Consider the following 24238-nt stretch of genomic DNA (forward strand, 5'->3'; position numbering starts at 1 on the left):
GACAGGTGAAGGGATTTAAAACATTAACTTGTTTTATAAAGGTATCACTGCTTAAAGCTAATGGTGATTTATTAATATTTGCACTCTGAAAGTTTTAACAGTTTTAATTTTCTGTATACACCACAGTGTTTTGTATACTATACTTGCCTCTTTTGTTCAGTTGGGAAATGAGTAAACCAATAGAGTAAAAAAATGAGTACAAAGTGGGCTCTGACTAGAACTCTAACAAAGTGTGATTACTGAATTACCAAGGTAATTAACCCATACCCCACATACACTCCATTTCCCATGACACACACTATATTGCATTGTTTTTGCCTGTTTGCCTTCCTACTTCCTAAACTGTTGCATTAGTTTGCTTTTGTGGCATAAAAAACTCACCACAAAGAAAATGAAAAGACAAATACTGATTATTTCTTCCAATTCTGTGGGCTGCCTAGGTCATCTGGCCTGGCCTGCTTTGGCTAATCTCTGAGGTCTTTTGGCTAGTCGACTGGTGCTGTTTGTAGCTACTCAGCTGGTGTCCTACTACTGTTTGTCTGAAGTTGTTTTGGCTACTCCAACTGGTGCTACCGAGCCTCAGCTAGGACTACCTCTCTCTGCTCCACATGGTCTTTGATTTTCCAGGGGCTGGGGCAGGCTTGTTCTCATGGTAACAATGTTCCAAGAAAGAGAATGATCATTGCAAGGCCTCTTAAAAGCTGGGTTTAGAACTTGCGCTTCTACCTGTTCCTATTGGTCAGAGTATGTCCATAGGTCTGCTAAGACTCAAAGCACAGAGAAATAAATGTTTCCTCTTGTTGAGTGGCATATAAAAAAATGTGTGGTCATTATTTTCAATCTACCACAACTGTAAGTTGTGTGAGTACAGGAACTACATCACTCTTGCGCGCTTTGGTGTTGACATAGTAGTCATAAATATTTTTAGGTGAATGACTAAATTAATGAAGGAAGGAAAACATTCATGTAGTATTTCAGTATACTGTAGTTTTAAATTATAATATACATTTGATATAATTAATATATAACATATAAATACTTATATGTTATATATAAGGTATATATAAAATGTATAGTTTTAATATGTAAGTATATGTATATAATTATGTATAATATTGTAATTGTATATATACTTTTATCATACCATCAGTGACTATGGACATTGTTCAGGGAGAATCTCTTTATTCTCCTGTCTTTTGAGATTGACCAAAGAAAATATTTTTTTAAAAAAAGAACTATCACTTGAGTTAACATTGTTTGGTATTTTTATCCTCATAGGTGATTGCCTTGTGAAGAACTCATTTTGTGTATCGTCAGAATCCTATTCTGCTTTTCAGGCTGTGCTATGGGTAGACTAGCTCTAACCAGAACACTTGGGAGACCTGAAGCAAAGATGCGATATTAAAATAAATAATGTTATATGCCAAAGAGGAAAATCACTTCTGCCTCCTAAACAACTGAAAGAGCCAGAGACTATGGGGTCAGATTAGCCAGCGTTACTGTATGAACCTGAGCAAATGGCTTACTCTCCTTCAGCTTCAGTGTCTTATCTGGGACATTGATTCTCAGGATTGGTGTGAGAATTAAGAGAAATATGTGAAGTTCTAGCTACAGTTCTTTACCCATGAAGTAGTCAGTAAAGTTTACTTCTTTCTCCATGTGAACCAAAGCACTGTCAGGATGTGATGATGTTCGTTAGGGTTTCTCATGCTCAGCATTATTGATATTTAGGGTTGCGTAATGCTTTATTGTGAGGGGCTGTCCTGTGCAGTCTAGGGTTTGTAGCAGCATCTCTAGCCTTTATACACTAGATGCCAGTAGGACCACCCATCTAGCTGTGACAGGCAAAAATGTCTTCAAATGTTGCCAAATGACCCCTGGGGGCAAAATGCAAACAGTTTATCTAGCAGTGACACATAGCTAGCCCTACCTTAGAGACCCATAAATGTAAAATGGGAAACAAAATACTTGAGGCTTCTCAGAATGTCTAAAGCTTTTGCTGTCTATCTTCCTCCTTCTATAATTTACCACAAACATATTGCTTATTATGCCATCTAATAAAATGGCTAACATTTGCTGTGTATTATTCTCCGTGTTAATAAGCTATGTATGAACTCACTAGCTGAATGTTGTATATGTGTCTGCCATCCCTATTGGACTGACATTCCATTGTACACAGGGACCTTATCTTTACCAGCTCCAAGCACAATGTATTTGTGTTTATCAGGTAGCTATTCTACATGTTAATTGATCACATTGCACCCAAATGAAACATGGATGTGGAAATGGAAGGAGGAGCTTTAAAACATGGAAAATTAGTTTATATAAATCTAAATGTTGTGCACAAATATTGATTCCTTTTTTAAAACTTTCAGAAATCAGCTCTTCTGAAAAAAAAGTAACTAAGCCAGCATCAACTTTTATTTCATCACCACTAAGCCAATATCAGAAAGTTGTCAATCAGCAGCTCTTTTTAAAGTTGAAATTTTTCTACTGTATTTCTTATGAATATTTCAGTAGTGCTTAGAAGTTTTTGGCTCATTTATCATGTTTTATTCACTGTATGTCATTAATTGTTAAAGATGTCAGAGTTAAACCTTAAATTCAGGAGAGGTTTAAATTTCTCCTTTTTCCTATTTAAATATATATTTCTAATTACATAATTCAGTTAGAAAATTACAATATAGAAACATATAACTTACTGAGTAAAAGTTTCCAGTTACTGTATACAGATTATACTGTATACTGTATTATTATTTTTAACAGTTGCATAATATTTAACTTATAAATGTGGATAATTATAATTAAACAATCTGTTATCAAAGGACATATAGATTATTTCCAGTTACTTGCTGCAGTGAATATCCTGGTACTTATTTTTTTACACACTTGCTCAGATAATTTTTAAGTACAAATTCCTGAGGTAGAATTGCAGAATCAACAGATACTCTCATTTGAGTGTTTCACATTTTATGCAGAGTATTTTGTTTTCTCCAGAAAATTCCTCTATGGAAAAGCCTTCCTCACATTCTTTATCAGTTTATTAGCCAGCAGAGAAATGATGAAAAGCCACCCCTTTTCTTGTAGTTTCATCCTCATTGCTATCCAACATGAGGGATTAAAATCACACATAAGTGGTGTCTGTTGTGGCTGAATATAATATTGAAAGTAGAGACACTTCTCTCTGATTCCCAACTGTACTCTCTGGATGGCACCTAAAATTTTATTTTTTCAAACTGCAAATCATTTAAATGAGTTTGAAACGGTTTTATTTTTTTAAATGACATCCTGTGGAATAGAAAGAATATATTTTCTTACAGTGGGTCATAGTCAAAAGTGTGAATATCTCTGATCCTAGAAAGTTTCCCCAGTTACAAGGACAGGCGTGCTCCCAACTCCATCCTTAATGGCTCAATTCTGTGGCTTTCAAGTTAATCCACTCAGTCCTACAGCCTTCACCAAGAAGCTCGTGCTACACTTTGGTGTTAGAGGGGGCATTGTCACAGAGGTTCAGAAAATAACCCATTAGGCATTTTTTTTTTTTTTTTTTTTGAGGCGGAGTCTCGCTCTGTCGCCCGGACTGGAGTGCAGTGGCCAGATCTCAGCTCACTGCAAGCTCCGCCTCCCGGGTTTACGCCATTCTCCTGCCTCAGCCTCCCGAGTAGCTGGGACTACAGGCGCCCGCCACCTCGCCCGGCTAGTTTTTGTATTTTTAGTAGAGACGGGGTTTCACTGTGTTAGCCAGGATGGTCTCGATCTCCTGACCACGTGATCCGCCCGTCTCGGCCTCCCAAAGTGCTGGGATTACAGGCTTGAGCCACCGCGCCCGGCCCCATTAGGCATTTTATAGAACTCATCACATGTTCACAACTAAGCTAGTTGTAACATTATGTTTTTCATGTGAAAAATACAAGCAATTCACTGGCTATTTTATTTGTTGCTGGCTAGCTACACTTTCTATTTCTTTTTCCGTGGTGTGAAAATCTTCCTAAAAACCTCACTATTGGGAAAAGAGATGCAGAGATTAGTCCCATCTTCTCCCCTGGAAACTTACTATCACCCTTTTGGCTTCAAGGTCCTTCCTCAAAAGCAAAGAACTGAGCAAGGGAAAGTGAGGGGAAGGGCTGGGGGAACAGGGAGGTAGAAGGGGTTTTCCCTGGTCTTTTCTAATTCTTTAGTTCCAGAGGCTTAGTTGGTATTTCAACATTTTAGAAATAAAACCTGCTTTTACAATTAATGCAAATATTACTTAGTGATTCATCCTTTCCAAATGATTCTTGGTTTCTTTTGACATTTCATTTTTAAATTGTGAATTAACATTGACATCACCGTAGCGTTACTATTACTTCAGCTCTTCACAGTGAACTTAACTGTCTTGCAAAGGCTCTTTTAAAAGTTCAGATTTTAACTATCACCCAAGTGAGCCTTGGGCTGCTGTTAGGCTTTTAAAACTGTGATCCTTTGGCAAGAATTGGTGTATAAATCATGGGGAGGATATTGAAGGGGAAGATCATGTTTAATTTGGCAGTTTGTCTAGTGCCTGCAATTGACAGATTTTCATTAAGGTTTTAGCTATAGTAGTGATCATGCATCAGTTCTAATAAAGTAGGTTTAGTTTGAGTTTTAAAAATTAGAGTGAGGACTGCTTTGTGTTAACTGTATACATTCAGAAGTCTGGAAAACCCATCCACAGGTTTAAATGTATATAATCAGTATAATTAACAAGTCAACGGCCTCATCTCTGTTTTTGAGGACCATAGGCTAATACTGTTTATGAAGATTCAGGAGACCAGTCTAGACTGACAGAAAGCTTAAAGGCAAAGATGGTTTTAATGTTTTTCTTGGAAGTTTGAGCTCCTGTGGTATTCTAAGGATCGGGATTTTGACGTTGATTGTTCTAGCTGGTATTCAGTACTGTATTTAAGTGTAATTTTTTTACTAGTATTCTTCATATAACTGAAAACTATGCCAATGATTCTTTGATATAAATATATACTTATAAATATATGTAAAAATCCAAGTTTACCAAAAAATGTTAAGACTTAGGGGATATGTTATTTGAATAGGCATTTGTTTGCTAATTAACATATTCTAAGCTCCACAAGGTTATATTCTTTTCAAAAGTCCATTCCATCAAAATCTGTCATTTTTACAGATGAAGAAACAAAGGCCACAGTGAGTTTAGTTAATATCCAAGATCACACAGCCAACATGATAGAACTCTTGAATTTCAAGTGACTTACCCTCTTTACTGTATCAGGTCAATTTTCCCTTTTTTAACTGCTTGTCTTAATTGGGATTTGTTTAATTGTGGCTATCAGTATATCTTCAATCATTACTTTCTTGTTTTAGTCAAATGTTTCCCTGCAAATCTGCACGAACTTCTGAAGGACTCAGAGCTGCCCTTTTCCCTTTTGTTAAAGTTGTACACTGGTCTGTATCCCCCGAGAATGCTCATCAGCTTTCTCACTCTTCCTTACTCACATAGTGCTCCAGCAGGAGAGGATTTCTTTGAAAATCAGATTCTTTTTTGGAGGACTTTGTGCTTATTGGAGTGTTATGTGATATATCCATTAGGGTGAGGGCTAAACTATTTGAACAAAGAGACCTGACAGTGCATTTGGATTAAAGAACAAAGTTTCTTTCTCTCATCACCACCAGCATGAGCAGCCTGGATGGTCAGAGCAGATCTGTCTCATGGCATTGTTAGGGATCCTCATTCCTTCCCTCTCATTTATCTGCCATCTCCTAGGCTGTTAATCATCATCTTTTTGGTAGAAGCCAGGTCTTCTCCATGTCTGAGTTTATATGGAGGAAGCATGTCAAGGGCATAAGCCCAGACCTAGAAGTGAGTGGTACACAAGAGTTCTGACATTGCACGGGTGAGCATTTGATCAGATGGCCATCTCTAACTCCATCGAAGTGTCGGGTATGCATTAGGTAAGCAGTCACATTTCCAGCTACAATACTAATACTATGGGAAAGGAGACAGCACATTTGGGTGGATAGCTGACATTCTCATCTTCAGTCCTAAGTACCCATGACTGCTTCATAGACTTTATGAAAAAAAAAAGAAAAATTACCCCAGGAATTAATGTTTACCCTCAGCCTTGTTTTTCTTTAATTTTCTCATTTTTCATGTCACATATCTAAAATTTGATCTAAATAAATTTAAATAAAATTAACTTATATTTGTATAATAATAATGACATTTCTCAAGAAAGTAAATCTCAAATGATATGTGATTTTAGATACTATCTTTATCTGACCATGTGGTTCCTCCCTTTTATCAGGGAGGGCCTCTAGGTAATAGAAGATTGCTAGGGCCTGCAGTATATTAATGTTTAGCAGGAGTTGATTAAATCTGAGACCTATAGCCTTGATAATAAGGGCTTTTATTTTTGTATTTTTTATTGCACTTTTAATATTACAGAGTTTCTGTACCAGCTGGACAATGGCAGAAACATAGCTTGCTTCTGTGGAACACGCTAGAGCAGCAGTCCCCAACCTTTTTGGCATCAGGGACCAATTTCGTGGAAGACAGTGTTTCCACAGACTGGGGACTGGGAATGATTTTGTGATGATTCAAGCACATTACATATATTGTGCACTTTATTTCTATTATTCTTACGTTGTAATATATAATTAAGTAAGTAGGTAAGTATACAGCTCACCATAATGCAGAATCAGTAGGAGTCCTGAGCTTGTTTTCCCACAACTAGACAATCCCATCTGGGAGTGATGGGAGACTGTGACCCATCAGGAGACAGTGACAGTGATCATCAGGCATTAGATTCTCTTTTTTTTTTTTTTTTTTTTTGAGGCGGTGTCTCGCTCTGTTGCCCGGACTGGAGTGCAGTGGCCAGATCTCAGCTCACTGCAAGCTCCGCCTCCCGGGTTCACGCCATTCTCCTGCCTCAGCCTCCCGAGTAGCTGGGACTACAGGCGCCCGCCACCTCGCCCAGCTAGTTTTTTTTTTTTTTGTATTTTTAGTAGAGACGGGGTTTCACCGTGTTAGCCAGGATGGTCTCGATCTCCTGACCTCGTGATCCGCCTCTCTCGGCCTCCCAAAGTGCTGGGATTACAGGCTTGAGCCACCGAGCCCGGCCTAGATTCTCTTAAGGAGCACACAACTTAGATCCTTTGTATGCACAGTTCACAATAGGGTTTGTGTTCCTATGAGAATCCAATGCTGCTGCTGATCTGACAGGAGGTGGAGCTCAGGCAGTAATGCAAGCGATGGGGAGCAGCTGTGTATATACAGATGCAGCTTGGCTGGCTTGCCTACTGCTCACCTCCTGTTGTGCTGCCTTATCCATGGCCCAGGGTCTGGGGACCCCGTGCGCTACAGGACAGAGCCTGGTGCACTATAGGAGTCCTCCCCTTGTGCTATGCAGAGTACTGATCAGTCCCTTTTGAGCTTCTCAACCTTGTAGAAAACTTTGAGACAGTTCTGGGACCATCACAAAGTTTATGAAGGGTTGGAAAACAATATACTTAAGGAACTAAGATTGTGAATCCTTGAAGTTCAGAGGGTGATAAAAAGAAATGGCTTCTAAGAATCACAGTATGTATGATTTTTTTATACAAAGCATAAAGATCATTTGTACCAAACTCAGGGTACTGTGGTGAGCTTAACACGAGGGTATTGAATCATACGTAAATGGTAATTCCTTGATTATGCAATCTCCTTGCTGTTAGATTTAGATACCAAAGAGGAACTACATCATGTCCTCCTCCTACAGTCTTCAAAAAAGGATTATATTTGGTCTTATTGGTATAATACAATTTATTCCTACATGAATTCCATGGTGATAGAATTTTTAAAGTTTATTATGTTGTTACAGTTTTGTTTTGTTTTGTTTTAATACACAGCTTCAGAATGGCAGAGGATGATCCATATTTGGGAAGGCCTGAACAAGTAAGTGTCATAATCTCACTGGCAATTCTATTTAAATATATTCATATTTCAAAATATACAAAGACAATAGTAAGTTAGCACTAGAAAAATTCTAAAATTAGTATTTTTTTTTTAAATTTCAGTTTCTCCATCCTTTCATGTGAAGTTGGAGAGGATATGTCATGTAAAATGAGTAACGCACCCTGCTTTCATACACATTGTTGCATAAAAATTATATACACTACAGGATAGCTATTGTATTAGCTTTCTAGAGCTACCATAACAGATCACCACAAACCTGATGGCTTAAAACAACAGAATACATTATCTCACAGTTCTGGGGGCTAGAAGTGTGAAATGAAGGTGTTGGCACGGTTGGTTCCTTCTGGAGGCTCTCAGGAAGAATCTGTTCCTTGCCTCTCCCCTAGCTTCTGGTTGGTTGCTGGGAATCCTTGGCTTGTAGCTGTATCGCTCCAATCTCTTCCTCCATCGTCACATGCGCTTCTTCCCTGTATGTCTCTACTGTGTCTCTAAGCCTAAATCTCCTTCTCTTTTTTTCTTATAAAGGCATCATTGGATTTAGGGTGCACCCTTATCCAATATGACTTTGTTTTAATTTGCTTATATCTTCGAAGACCCTATTTCCAAATAAAGTCACATTCACGGGTATCGGGGATTAGGACTTAAAGGTGTCTTTTTGGGAGGGAACACAGTTTAACCCACTACAGCCCCTTGGCATATTTAATGTGTACACATGGATGTAGAGAGTGGAATGACAGACAATGGAGATTCAGAAAGGTGAGGCGTGGGAGGGCAGTGGGATGGGGGCAGATGATAAGAAGTTACTTAATGAGTACAATGTATGTTATTTGAGTGATGGATACCCTAAAAACCCTGTTTTGACCACTATACAATCTATGCGTGTAACAAAATTACACTTTTACCCCATCAATTTATACCAAAAAAAAAAATTATTTAAAACTGATCTAGTAAGGAGACAGATTGTTGTAGTGAGAAGATCTTTGGACTCAGAATTTGAAGATCTTTATATAAGTACAGACTACTACAGATCAGCTCCTCAGACTTGAAGAATCACTTAGTCCCCATAATCCTCACTTTTCTCACTTGCAATATAGAAATGCTAGCACCACAGTAACAGGGATGAGTCAAAAATATTTGATGAATGTGCTTTGGAAGCATAAAACTGTTCCTATCATTATATTAGTGGTTATGAAAGGATAGCGGTGTCCTTTTTTCTTTTTCTCCTGTATTTTATTTTGAAAAATGTTGGAAAAAAATAAATAGAAATGTTGGAATAGTCTAACAAATCTACATTGGTTCTTTTTTTATGGTATCTTAAATTATCTTTTTTTTTTTTAAATTATACTTTAAGTTCTAGGGTACATGTGCACAACGTGCAGGTTTGTTACATATGTATACTTGTGCCATGTTGGTGTGCTGCAGCCATCAACTCGTCATTGGTTCTTAAAACCAACATTTTTGCTTTTCTCTTTTCTCTCTTTCTTGTGTATATGTATGTGTGTGTGTGTGTGTGTATATATATATATATGTATATGTTTATACATAATCATTTGAAAGCAATTTTCAGACTCTGGAGCAATTATAATGGCAATATTAAATTTTTCATGTTAATGGTTCCAAGAAGTATTTCAAACATGGAGATTTGTTCATTCATCAGCTATTTATTGAGGCATTACTTTGTGCCAGAACATTGGCTTAGGGGGAAAAGAATAAGTGATACATACACTCTAATTTCAGGAAGCTACTACTGTAATAGGAAGAACACAGACATTGTTTTCATATGGTGATATATGCTCTAGTAGTATTCTGCACAGAGGGGGATAGAAATGTTCAGCAGCATCACTAGGTGCTACCTTGGAGGAAGAGCAGAGTGACGGAGGACTTTCCAAAGGAGGTCTTCATAAGCTGAGATTTGAAAGATGTAGTTTGCTAGACTAGACAAGGAGAAGGAACACTAGGTGCCAAGATAGCCTGGTCACATTTAAATTTTAGTGGCAATCATTTAAAATAGTGGATTTCCGAAATTGCACATGCAAAGAATCAGCCAGAAAAATAAAACCAGAAGTGGAATACGTTTTAAAGGCTCTGGTATTATTTCTATAAATAAAATAGACATATATAGCGTTTATTACTTTGGGTAATATTCTGATTGATTTAGAAATAATGACTATGCATTGCTTTTTGCATTAAGATGCTCCTTTCTAATTTTGTTTTTTAAATGATGATTTAGGATAAATCTAGGAACATTTTCTTTTATTGAAACAAAGACATTTGGCTAATTGTATTATCAAAACCCTTTGTTTTACCTTTCGCTTTTAATATGCTCTCTCTAACAATTAAGGGCGAACTAACCAGCATGAGGATTGTTTCTGCTTGATTTTAAACCATCCTTTCCTGTCTGTACACAGGAAAACTTATCAACAAGAGATGATTCTTTATGCCACAGAAGAGTAAAACCTGCCAAAAACATTCATTTTGAAAGTTTTTCTTATGTGGGCATCTTTGCGATCATCAGTAAAAGGGGTGGGGCATGTTCTGACATTTCCATTTTTGAGGCAAGAGGTCTTGAAGTTTTTTTCTTTCTTGGCTTGAGCTTGATGGTTTATATTTCCTAAAGTTTGCATGTCCTTAGTGTTTTAGTGGAGTCTGGAATTTGCTCTCCACCCTGAACTAATAAACAATGCCAGCTGCAGCACAACACAACTACTCTCTTAGTCTGAAGTGGAAGTATATCTCTCTCCTAAGGTGAGCCCTTTTGCCCACTCACCAGTCATTTAGCCACCACAGGAAAGAGTTTTCCTGCTAGGTTTTCAGTTTGCTCTGAGACTGTTAAAATCCTATATGAAATGAGGCCCATTTTTGCAGAACATGCTTTTTCATTCTTGTATTTCCTTTTCAGTAAACAGTGAATAGCATCAGTGAGTTTTTACTCTTACAAGCATTGAAGTGAAGCGCATTCTTTTTTCCTCAATTGAAAATTTGCATCCCTCAAATGGATCTGAAGTGCTCTTTATTTAAATGACATTTGTCTTAACTCTTAATTTAACTAGGCGTACTAAGATCTTCGGTACTGCAGAACTTCCAATTATTTACTACTAAGGACAGGAGACAAGCTGTAATACTGGCTACTAAAAGAAACGAAAAGTGAGTTCAGCACGCTTACTAACTAGTCTCATAAAAAGTAAAATATGGCTGGTTTCCATGCTGTCCACAGACATTTCAACCATATAACTTCTTTAGGCTAAAAGAAATAGCAAGCTTAGAAATATGGTTTTAAAATCCGAAATGAACCCGCGGTTACAAATTTTTTTGATAAGTAATGAATAGTAATTTATTAAGATAGAATTTACTGTCTTCAAAATATACTGCATACTCACTCTCTGTTGCTGCCCTAACAAATTACCACATACTTGTGGCTTAAAACAACACAAATTTATACTTCTGAGTCAGGAGCTCAGAAGTCTAGAATCAAGATGCTGGCAGGGCTGCTTTCCTTCTTGAGGCTCTCATCTCTTTGCCTTTTGAGCTTCTAGTGGCTGCCTACTTTCCTTATGCACCCTCTCATCATACCAGCCTCTTGCTTCCATTGTCACACCTCCTAATATTCAGTTTGATTTCCTGAATCCCTCTCATCAGGCCCACCTGGGCAATTCAAGACACTCTCTTCATCTTAATATCATTACGTTAATGACATATGTAAAATTCCTTTTGTCATATAAGGTAGCACTTGCAGATTCTGAGGATTAGGATGCAGAGATGTTTAGGGGGTCATTATTCAGCTTACCACACCCACTAAATTCCAGTGTTTTGTGTTTTGCTAGGAAAGTGAAGGTAAAAGAAATGAGTGAGCTCAGTGCTTGGTTTTCTACTCCTTGTACTGTCAGTTATATTTTCAGTTATTCTGTAAATAGTCCCAGAGGTGCTCTCTGTCATTCTTTCAGGCCTTGACATTGGATAGCTAGATGAGGGGTATATTTACCACCATAGATGAAATACTGATTTCTAGGATTATATTCTGTTGTTTATACTTCTAAGAGAGTACAAGCTTCAAATCATTCATTCAGCAACTATTTAAGTATCTGTTCTGTGATAAACATGTGCTTGGCCCTGAAGATATACCAGTAAGCAAGCTAGACCAGGTCCCCGCCTCTGGGGACTTTATAGCCGAGTTATGCTTCTCAAATCCCTTTGTTACTTAAACGTTGTCCAACCCTATATAAAGTTTTGTACACGTGAGAACTTACCTAGGTCTCATGAAGATCTTTTGAAATCCTGATTTAAAATATTTTCAGATTTTTGTTTTTGGCTTTAGTTTCATTCCTATTATAAAGTTTTAGGTGTCCCAACTTCAAATTTTTCATATAATGTAGGAAAAATAATGATTGAAACATTTAAATGTTCTTCTTTACAGATGTTTCATTTGGATCCTTCTTTGACTCATACAATATTTAATCCAGAAGTATTTCAACCACAGATGGCACTGCCAACAGGTAAGAAAACACATCCCTGTTACTCTGTTGTTCTGCTTTCAGTCTTAGTAAAATGTGGGATTTGTTAATAGTGTCTCCTAGAAATTCAGTTGTATACCTAGAAAGGAAATGGTGATTTGTTTTAAAAACCAATCTTTTAATATACTTTCTTGAAATATATTTGCGCAAAAATATTTCATCTCAATTACCCCTTATATGGTTTACTGAATTTCATATCTGCTAGAACTACTCAGAAGGAATTTCTTTACTCAATATAAGGATTTTCTTTATTATCTCTGTATTCCTTTTAAGTCCTTTCTCCTAGATTCACACGAGGCAGTCTCCACTCTTCATTTCTGTTTCAAACATTTAAGAGAGCCTGTTGTGTGCTACCAGTGTGCCAGTCACTGGAGAATCAAAGTATACAGAAATTGTAAAAATCATCTCAGTAGAAAAATGATCTTTATAAAAGTTTATAACTTTGCACTCTGACAAGTTGGATAAAACTCATAATCCTTCCTTCTAACATGACTGTTTTAATTGTTCCCATCGGCAACTGTTTAATTTCATAAGAGTAATGAAAAACAACAACAACAACTCATTTTGCCTCTTTCTTAAAAAAAAAGTGATTTATTTGTATGTAAGCTTGGTGTGATGGCTCTTTTTATGTTCTATTTCTCTCCTCACTTCACCTGTCACCAGTGGGACTTAACAGATGTTCAAAAGCAGTGTGAGTGAATTATGGAGGTTATGTGTAAAAGAGAGTTTGGTAATCACTGAAGTGGGCATCAACTCTTTTATTTACCAGGGACTTGCTTGTCTTCATTGGGATATTTTATCCAATTTGTATTATTCTCATTTAAAATTATCATGGTTACTACAGTATTTACTTTTCATTTGCTTTAAATCAGAAAACTTTTTCTGCATTTATATCTTTAGTATTTCTAGGAGTTCATGGGAGGGAAAAAAGTAGATCTACTATTCAGAGGTTTTTCTCTCTTTATCCCCTGCAAAACATTATTTTTAGGCTGCCATGTCTGCGATCTTGTGAAGTGCTTTCCAATTTGAGCTCTAGGTCAGCTTCCTGTGAACCAGTAAATGTGTTGGTAGTGTGTGTGTTTCTTGTGAACTTTTTAATTCTAGAGTTCAAAGTATTTGTCTTAGTATTAATGTATTATTGAAAATATAAGATCTTGGTTCTGTCCACAGGAAATACACACATTTCCTCTTAATGTCTTGTGAATACCAAACAGTATCCTGAGGCAGATGTTTTCTTAATTTTTTTCTTCAGATTTATGGGCATGAAAATAAGATTATCAAAATAACCATCTCAGTAAATATTCTGTGGTCACAGCTTTGTGTTGTAGAAATTGTTTTGCCATAATATTAGAAAAACTATTCAAATTACACCTAAAAATCTAATTTGTTAGTTGTTATTACCCCATCATTTTTATCTATATGTTTTTCCCTCTTCATTGCAGTGTCATAGTACAATTTTTATAGTCCAAGATATATAGGGTGTTGTATTCAAGTTTTTGAAGAGGTAGAGAGGTTGATTATCTAAACCAATATTAACTTGTAACTCTAAAATGGATTATTTTAGTCTACTAGATTTTTTGAAATCTAAAACCTTTAGTAGATCTAGTACTTGTTGAAGACTATGGGATGCGACATAAATCTTAGGTCTAAAGTTAAATTTCTCTGCACAGTGGAATGTCCCTTTCATGGCACAGAAATGTGGCCAAAAGAATGTTGGCCTTAAAACAACAAATATATGCATATCAAATCTAATTTTCTAGTTGATTTAACTTTTAATGTGTTTCCTGAAAGAGAAAAAATGGCTCTATTTTACATGAATTTTCACATAGTTAAAGGAAATTAAACCCTACAGGAAAAATAATGGCAGATTTGCAGGTGTTTTTAGCAGAGTTAAAAAGTGAGAGACTTGAAGTTTAATGTAAACATGCTTCCAACTCCTCTGTATTTTTCATGACATCCAAATGTTGCTGTCTTAGAGGACTATCTTGATATGTTCTTTCACCATTATAACAGGGAATATTTTTATAAGTGTTACATTGTCATACAGGCTGTATCTTAGTGTGAAAATATTTCTATTTCTAATCAATTTTATTTCCTTATCCAAAATTAAATTCTAGCCATTTGGGGGGAATTTTTAAATTATGCTTATATTTCTAAAAGTAATTTAAAACATCCGGGGTGAATTTCATACAGACAAAAGATGGTAATTTAATACATTGACCAGTGACTCCCCCCTTTTTTTTCTTGTGTATGCTTCATTTCAGATGCAGTCATTTTTCAACTGGCTTCCTTGTAAATTTCTTGAATAATAACAGGAAGTAATTATACCCTTGTTTTTTCCAGTTCTCTAGCCTTATCCTGATTTATCATAATATTGAAAAGATAAAAATAAGTTCTCTGGACGGGTGAGGTGGCTCATGCCTATAATCCCAGCACTTTGGGAGGCCAAGGCAGGTGGATCATGAGGTCAGGAGTTCAAGACCAGCCTGGCCAAGATGGTGAAACCCTGTCTCTACTAAAAAAATACAAAAATTAGCTGGGCGTGGTGGTGGGCGCCTGTAATTCCAGCTACTCGGGAGGCTGAGGCAGAGAATTGCTTGAACCCTGAGGCAGAGATTGCAGTGAGCCGAGATTGTGCCATGGCACTCCAGCCTGGGTGACAGAGTGAGAATCTTTCTCAAAAAATAAATAAATAAATAAATAAATAAAAAATAATAAATTCTCTTTTATGTTGTAGTTTATTTTTAATTTCAACCTGAAGGTTTATCTCCTCACAGATTTATCTAAAATAAGAGGTCTTGAGCTTCTTCTGAAAGAAAATGAAGATTAAAATGGACATACAAGCATTCTCCTAAAATATTTTTAGCACTAAACATCTTAATATACATTCAGATAAATGAGAACCGCCATATCCCTTTATTTACTGCAGAGCTATGGGTTATACTATTGACATAAAAATCAACTGGGAAGCTTAAGGACTTTTTCATATTGAACAATTTGTACTTATGTTATCAGAGATTCTGATTTTCCTTTGAATTTTCGAGTCAGATACCATTAGGGTATGGATTAAGCCTCTAGTTTTCTTTGTGTTTATACAATAATTAATTTGTGTGCACCTATCTTCAATTAAATAATTTTCGGTATTTTATAAAATGCCTGAGCTGTTTCAGAACATAGTTTATATGACAGCACAATATTCAGAATTGCATATAAACATCAGAAGTTATGGATTAATATGAAAATTTTACCATATCTGATAGACCAAATTACACTGGGAGTGTTGGGGAGGAAAGGGGAAACAAACTAACCAGTTAAGGAATGAAGGTACTTTCCCTTTAAGTAAAAAAAAAAAACAGAAAACCTAGTGTAAGGAAAAAGAGGTAGCCTGAAATCATTATCTGTCTATCATACATATATATGCAGGTTGCTAGATCAGTATCTTTTAATTTCACATTAAGCCCACTGTCTTTGAGGAATGAAAGTCAGTGTCTAATGATGTGAAGGCCAAAGAAAATATCATAGTGCCCAGAAGTGGTTGCTGCTTTTAGTTGGTATTTGTCATTTTAAAATGCTTTGTTAGGAGACAAGATTATGAAGGCTGTTGACATCAATTCTTTCCAGCCATATGCCTTTTATTGGGTTAGGAAATGTGCCATCACCATTCAACAAACATTTATTTATTGTGGTTTGCTAAACTTTTAAAAGTATTATTAAAATAAGGGTTAATATTTCAAACAAGGAAGAGAAATTATATCCTTGTGGAATTTTAACCAAAAATTCATTTGAAATTTCTACATAAAAACATAATTTTAGTTTTTGACTTGCTTTACATTTTATACCAAATTTGAGAAGCCTCACAGTTTCTTTTGGTTTCTGTTTGTTGTTTTTGTTTTTAGCAGATGGCCCATATCTTCAAATATTAGAGCAACCTAAACAGGTAAGATTAAAGGGGTGGGACGTTAAATGTTAGATTCCAGTGTCTAATATTGAGATCATAAGCACTGAAGAATAGTAAATAAATTCTATGAAGGAAGTAGCTTATCTGAAATATCAACAACCTGACAAATTATGTAACAGCTTTATTTATTCACTTTACATTTCTCTTAGTCATTGTTCACACTGTCCTGAGCCTCAGTACATAGTTATGTAAAACTGCAGTTAATTACAGTATTATAATTACAGTTAATTACAGTATTCTGCTGTCTCTACTAGCTTAACTTACCAGCCACTCCCAGGAAAGGCAGAGGTGATTTGCATTTATTTTCATTTATGAAGAAATACGTATGCATACAGTTCACATGTACTGAGTGACATCCCTCTATTATCCTTGCACATGTAGTACCTCTTAGCCTTCCTCCTTCCTTTGATAGCCCCAGCCTTTTCTCTGCTGCCTTTGGAACATGTAACCTAACATACTAAAAGTACCAGTGGGAAGTAAAATGTTAGAATGAACTATTGAATTCTCTTCCCTCTGGTGTTAGCTTTAGACTCAGCCTCTTTGGAGTCAGGAGAGGAACATTTTATCAGGCTCTTCCCCTTACCACTAGAGTCTGTAGAGGATAGCTCAGAACTGAATCCAAGGCCTCCTCACTGTATCCAAGTCTGTGGATATTTATAGGAAGTTGGATGGGACCAATGCTGTGAAAGAGAAAGAAGGGCAATCCTTAATGTCTGCATATAGTAGGTTTCAATTATTAGGGAATGGAAGTGATGGTATAGTTCCCCACAGAATGAGGACAGTCGGTAAATCTTTGGATGGATGAACTAATCACAGTTTTGTGTGATGGAGGATATGGATACCTGTCCTCTTGCAGCTATGTTACCCAATACATTTTCTAAGTATTCTTTTCATTAGCTCAGGTGAGTGAAACACTTTTGCATTTTGTAACATTTAACACATGCTAACTAGGTCACAAGCTTAAATAAAGCATCCACTGCATTGTGGTTTCCAGAATTGTGACATTATATATGTATTATATTTGGTCAGCATTTGATATAAATGTCTTAATGATTACTGAACAGGCTATCCTTGTAAGGTTGAAATTAGATGAAAGTTTTTGCTGCCATATGAAACTTTGGGGCATGGTTCTAGTTCTTGCAGGTGTCACATCCTGACTCCACAGGCTGCCAGTAAAACTCCATTGCTTTACCTCCATGTTCAACTCTTTTTAGCAGTTATTTCTCACAGAAGATCATCAATACCCAGTGGAATTTTATCCCTTAAAATTCTATGGGATTTTTGGCATCCTGGAAAATTTCCCAGCTTTTAAGATGTAGGTAGTCTATGAAATCAACTAAATGTATTTGTCTGCATATGCCAAAGTATTTTCTCCAATATCATTTTCATGAGCATAGCACTATAAGAATTTTTAAATGTAATTCCTTATTATGGATCCAACTGTCATAAGGAAAAATTGGCATTTATGATTTCCCTGAAGGGTTAATGTAGTTCCAAAATTCAAAATTTAATTCATATAAAAGCTTATGTGAGTAAAACGATGTGTTTACCAAAGTGATGCTATTTTGATGTCTGAATTCAGTGAAAGTAAGAAGGTTGTATTCAAGTCAGACTTTCTGACTGAATGGATGTAGCCTTGCCTTTGAGGTTGATGACTCATTTTAAGCAAATGGAGTTACTGAGATGAGTGAATGTGGATTAAAGGCAAAACTTTAATCTCAGAAATTTAGAATCAGAAATGCATGCAGACAATGCATTTGACAACATCTTCCTGAAAAAAGTTATAAAATTTCATCCTCAAGTTAAAAACTTCTGAGGATTTAGATACTTCTATGCAACCATCAAAAATGTCTATTACGTATTTATAGTCTATTTGACACCACTTCCAGTAAGATATAAACACATACGTGTCTATATTTTTCCAACTGCCCCAAAGGAATTTTGTGATTAAAGATAATGAATTGTGTGTGTGTGTATTTCATTTTTTTGGTTTTTTTTTTTTTTTTTTTTTTTTAAGTTAGAAAAAGGTTCTTTTTTCTTTGGGACCTCTTAGCCACAGATTTTCCCCAGCTCTGACGGAGATGAGTCATAGCATTGACCACTAATTTTTAGAACATCCAGTTCTGTTGCATATTAATCAGTGTTAATTAACTAATACTGTTCAAAAACTCAAACTGTGTTTAAGTTGATTAGCAGTCAAGTAAACCTCTATTCTTATGGTTAGCTAATTCTGGAGGCTATTATACATGTGTTGGTTTTTTCATGGTTTTAAAACTTCGTTTAATTATTTAAAAAACCAACAGTGTTTGCTTACAAAAGGCATAGGGCTGAAATTGTAAATTATTTTAACATTTGAATTGTGTGAGAATCAAAACAAAGGAATTACCTCTGAAACTTCATCTCCAAAGGCTTCACTTGTGTTTAGATCTGGAATCTCCCAAGGAGTTGTTTTAGGTCTCACTGTGATGGGTTGATCATACACTTTAGACCTATGTGTGCACTGAGGAAATTTCCCAGACTAGGGAATTTACTTTAGGCCTTACTTCTCTGGTAAATGTGTTTGAGGTCTGATCTTTGGAAATCAGGAAGTTTTTGGAGAATATAAGAACAGTTCCAAATGCTTCCCAGAGATTTAAATCAGTTCAAGGCACCTGGACTGCTCAGAAACGGCAAGACCATACTTGGCATAATGAAATGTAGTACAGTCTAAGTAGTGCACACATTTTACATTGGTTCATGAGCTCAAAGCTGTCAAAATCTGCATGCTTACTGGGGTTCTACAATTTAATGAGTAAGGGAGCGAACCCCCACCAGCAGCTAGTGGGTGTGATGAGCTGATGGCCAGATGATCTAGTGCTGTATATGCAGAGTTGGCCCCACAGTAGAAACAAAAGGTGAGAATGTTCCTTAAAAAATCTTAACGTATTTTCTTTTCACCAAAAAGTGAATCTGTAAAAACAAAATCATCTGCTTAAGCGACTATGTGGTTATAAACTGCTAATGCTACCACAAATTGATTGACATCATTATAAAGTTGAATCAGGAAATACAGTGAAACCTCCCTTAATATGATGATGAGGTCATAATTATCCTTGTTTTATTCTTTGTATACAAATGTGAATAATTAAGTTAGCTTTATAAATCATAAGAAGTTATAACTGGAGTAGACCTTAAAGATGGTCCGGTATAATCTTCCCTTTTGTATAAATGAAAAAACATGGCACTTCTTAGGTGTTTTGTCAGCCCACAGTAGTTTATATAGTGAAGGCTTCCAGCTAACTCTTCATTAATTAACTACATCTATGAAATTTCTGGGTTAGATAGTATTTAAGGGAACTATCTAGTTTTGGAATCATTCTGGTAGGTTAATATTCAATCTTGAGCTTGACCATATCAATAACCATAAAAACAAAAATCTTATCCTCTGAAATGCTGAGAGAAGCTCAACAGATGCAGGGTCTAGCATAGGGTGTGTTCTACAACGCTGAAACAATATGTCTAAACAAACATTTCTGTAGTCCCTGCTGAACCAACTGTAATCAGAGTAGATAAAAGAATGTCTTTAAGTAAGAGTTAAGGAAGCATAGCTTTTATTAATATGGTAAAGTTCAGAGCTTGGCAGCAGCAATTTAAGACAAGGAAGCTCTGACTGGAACAAGCTGTAACATGTTGAGTCTAAAGCCTAAACTCTTCAGCTGATTACTCTCCACACATGCATAGCATGAGAGGTCCCACAGGCTTAGGAACCTGGCTTTTTAGTCATATCTTAGTGTACAAATATCAATACCATTTTTCATAGTAAGATTATGGGAAAAGTGATTCTCATTTACAGAGCCCTCTTTCACAGTTTCATGTTTTTCTTCTCTCATTTAGTAGACATAAGATTTAAAACTTTGTATGTATCTTTGTTGCTGAAATGTTTAATAAGTATTTCTCAAATTTAATTGGGTTAACGTTCACCTTTGCAGAGAGGATTTCGTTTCCGTTATGTTTGTGAAGGCCCATCCCATGGTGGACTACCTGGTGCCTCTAGCGAAAAGAACAAGAAGTCTTACCCTCAGGTCAAAGTAAGTTTGTGGTAGCTCTCCTTCTGTTTGAATTCTGGAAAATTTGATTTCCTAGGATTTCCAAGGAATTGCTTTAAATGAGTACAGGTTGCCTTTGCCTCTAAGCTGAAGTGTTCACATGATTATTAAAATTTTTAAATAGACATTTGTCTCCTAGGAATAGAAGTGACAGATATTAAAACTTTGTTAACATTTCAATTTAATAGAAATGTCTTCAACATTAGCTAACAAACTTACTATTTCTTGATCATCTTAAAGGTTTTTAAGAATTGTATACTTCCTAAAACTTTAGTAAGTCTGAAATAAATGGTTAATTTTGACTCTTTGGAGATTTAGTGAAAAACCAAACAGGTGACTGAGTGTACAGATTACATAGTATATTATTTAAGATTGTGAATTTGGATCTAGACTTTGTTATTAGCTGTGTGGCTTTGAATAGGTTTAACCAATACTTCTAAACTTCAGTCTCCTAATGTGTAAAATGCAGAAATATTAATAGTATATACTTCATAAGGTCTTTTAGAGATTAAATGAGAAAATGTGTACATGTTCCATAGAGAACCTGAAAGTACCCTAGGGCCTTGGCCTGAGCAGATGTTTGGCCCTCTTGGAATGACATGCAGCGTGATATGCTGGTGGTGTGTTTGGTCATACCTTTTACCATGTTCAGGCTTTTTGTTTGTTTATTTGAGAATATTTTTCTCTAAGTTAATATGAGACTTTCAATTTCATAATATGCTACTATGTTTCATAGACTGACTGATCATAAACATAGACTGATAATCATTCTGCAGATAAACCCAGTCAACAACTGTAATTTAGTCTTTCGTAAAAGTTATTATTTGGTCAGTAATTCAAGGCTTGGACAAAACAGTTCTCACTATGTGTGTGTGCCCCTCAGGATATAACATACTTTTGGCCTCAATCTTTTCGTTGGTTTGTTTTGTAAGTAGATGAAGCTCAGTAGAGCAGGCCTTCAGCAAAGTTGTGATGTAAAGAAATCTGGCCAGGCTCGGTGACTCATGCCTGTAATCCCAGCACTTTGGAGGCTGAGGCTAGCAGATCACAAGGTCAGGAGTTTGAGACCAGCCTGGCCAATATGGGAAACCCCATCTCTACTAAAAATACAAAAATTAGCTGGGCATGGTGGTGCACACCTGTAGTCCCAGCTAGCCAAGAGACTGAGGCACAAGAATCGCTTGAACCCGAGAGGCAGAGGTTGCAGTGAGCCAAGATCATGCCACTGGACTCCATCCTGGGCGACAGAGCGAGACTGTGTCTCAAAAAAAAGAAAAAAAAAGAATTCTGTCTTTGGTTTTGCCAGCCTTGCATTTTGTTTCTTCCTTTTCCTCTTATCCATCTTGTAGGCCCAGGCCTGTTAAATATCTTGTCCTTTTTCCCAAACAAAAGACAAAATGTTGTGATGTCATTCTTTACCTTTCAAGTGAAACTCACCCATATTATTTAGTATGGATACTACTAGTCATATTTGCATTTTAAATCTCTTAGCTCTAATTGTGGAATGAAAGATTTTTTCTATTAAAGGTAATTAGGCAGGTAAATATGATGGCTTAAGTCCACAGAAGCAGACCACGGTCTTATGGCCTCACATCCTTTAGAACCTTGATGAGGAATGAGGAGCAGCAATAAAGAACTAATTTGCACTTATTAAACACCAGAGACTTGCCAAGTCCTTTGTATAACATTATCTCTTTTAATCTCATAAAAATATCAGTAGGTAAAAAGTGTAATGCCTGTGAACCCAAACAGAGAGTGGAATTACAATAACTGGCCTTTCTCACAAGACTACTGGTTCTATATCCTGCAGCAGGCTATTGCTCACTGAACCTCTCAGATAGAATGTGTGCAGTTGAGGTACTGGGGGCAGGGAGATAAGGGACAAATTATGGGAGGACAATGGTGTAAAAAGGCATGGAGAATGATAACTCTTGAAAACAAGGGAGAGAGAGGCTCAGTGGTCAATGGATACTCAGGTATTGGGGAGCCAGGCCCAGCACTTACCTTTTTAACAAGTGTCTGTGTGTCATATGTATAAATATCCTGTGTTTATGTATGTGTATATTTGTGAGAAGGAGATTGAAAGACACATTATCAGCATTGACACTAACTATTAATGACTGAAGAATTAACTTTAAGTGAAAAACTGGGAGTTTTTTCTGACTGGCTTGGCACAAAAAATATAAATTATGGTATTTTGTTTACTTCTGTTGCTCTAGTATTTTGTGACTAAGTAACAGTTCTTGATACTAACAAACACATGGCATTAACTGTCTTATACATTTATTGGCTAAGAAAAACTTTATACATCCGTTTATTCCCAGTCTTCATACATCTTTCTCATGTAGAGGTTTCATCTACTCAAAAACATATTGCTGCCTCAGTCACAAAATAATTTACAAATGCAACAACTTAACGGGCATTAGATGTTCTTGTAGAATGAAAGTTTCTATATCAAGGAGTTTAGTACTGGGAAATATAGATATGTAAACAACTAATAATAAAGCAGCTTCAACTGCAGTCACATTATTTCACCAAATCATGTATTTTTTATTCACTAATTCAATATTCATTTATTAAGCATTTGATCAACTTGAAAGAAGAGGAGTAACTTAGAGGTTAGAGAATATGACTATATAAGCTGTCATTGTTCCCTTAGCTTGTCATTGTTCACTGAAAATTGAAGTGGTTCTGCTGTTCCTAACAGTTAAAGGAAGTAATTTTATTTATCCAAGAAATTCTTAATTGGAAGGATGGGGAGGAGAGAAAGAAAGAGACAACAGCCAGGTCTTTTTTTTTCCAGAGCTCTTCTCCAAATATCCCTTTTCATAGTTGTTTCTGCTCAGGATGACCTTTAAGTTTACAAAGGAGTTTTAAAACCCCTTTCCCTCTAATATTTAAGCAGAGGAAAAAATTGTTCTTCATGCATCTTTCTTATCAGGAAGACCTTTAAAATTGTACGTGTCTTTTCTGTGGTACTTTACAAAGCTTGGTGAGAGACTGTAAGGGAAACAGTGAGATGGATACATCTGAAGTTTCTCAAACTTGGCATTATTGACATTTGGGGTTTGGAAATTCTGTGTTGTGGGAGGCTGTCTGACACATTATAAAATATTTAGCAGCATCCCTGACCTTGACTCACTAGATGCTAGTAGGATTCCTATAATCGTGATATCCAAAAAGTCTCCGCATTGACAAATGTCCCCTGGGGGGGCAAAATCACCCCTGTTTGAGAACCACTGATGTGGATGCAACAAGGAATCAACCGTAACCTTAACCATTTGCATGCTTTTCTACTATAAAGTTGTCTTGCATAGATTACGTAGAAGTGTCCAAGTATCTTACTTTATAAATGTGCTTTTCTTGATTATTAGTAGATATTTCTTATTTTCAAGATGATGATCCTGGTGTCTGTATAATTACTCTTAGAATATCAGAGTTAGTGTACTTGGATACTAAGGAGAAAGACAGAAAAGAGAAAATATATATCTTCAACATTTTATATTCTATGATAACCCTAAAAGCTAATGGGGGAGTTCTGTTGACTGTTATAAACTATTACAGAAGAGAAAGTGAAAGTGGAGAGTTAGGTCCACTGTGTGTGAATGATGGGAGGGTCTATGGAATGATGCTTTCAGGTGAGCAGAGGCCTCATGGAGGGTGGCCCCACACTCACCTCCAGAATTTAGAAGCCATTCCCACAGGAACTTCAGAGGGAGAGCATTTACATTTAGAGGAAAGAAAT

At 36.2% G+C, this 24238-nt stretch overlaps 1 protein-coding gene across 4 annotated transcripts in view; it reads left to right on the plus strand.

Moving 5' to 3' along the window:
• The window catches only part of NFKB1 (nuclear factor kappa B subunit 1), a 131132-nt gene that overhangs the window by 16607 nt on the left and 90287 nt on the right, over positions 1-24238 (plus strand). Inside the window, exons 2-6 of one of the 4 annotated variants that reach the window (XM_033214882.1) lie at positions 7876-7921; positions 10993-11086; positions 12354-12432; positions 16347-16387; positions 20377-20475. In XM_033214882.1, coding sequence (XP_033070773.1) covers positions 12354-12432; positions 16347-16387; positions 20377-20475 — 219 coding nt within the window. In that variant the 5' untranslated portion in view covers positions 7876-7921; positions 10993-11086. The remainder of the gene's footprint in view (positions 1-7875; positions 7922-10992; positions 11087-12353; positions 12433-16346; positions 16388-20376; positions 20476-24238) is intronic. The other 3 variants (XM_033214883.1, XM_033214880.1, XM_033214881.1) reach the window with 3 other exon arrangements.

The sequence above is a fragment of the Trachypithecus francoisi genome, unplaced genomic scaffold (assembly GCF_009764315.1).
Source record: "Trachypithecus francoisi isolate TF-2019V2 unplaced genomic scaffold, Tfra_2.0 Lachesis_group1, whole genome shotgun sequence".
Taxonomy (NCBI): Eukaryota; Metazoa; Chordata; class Mammalia; order Primates; family Cercopithecidae; genus Trachypithecus; species Trachypithecus francoisi.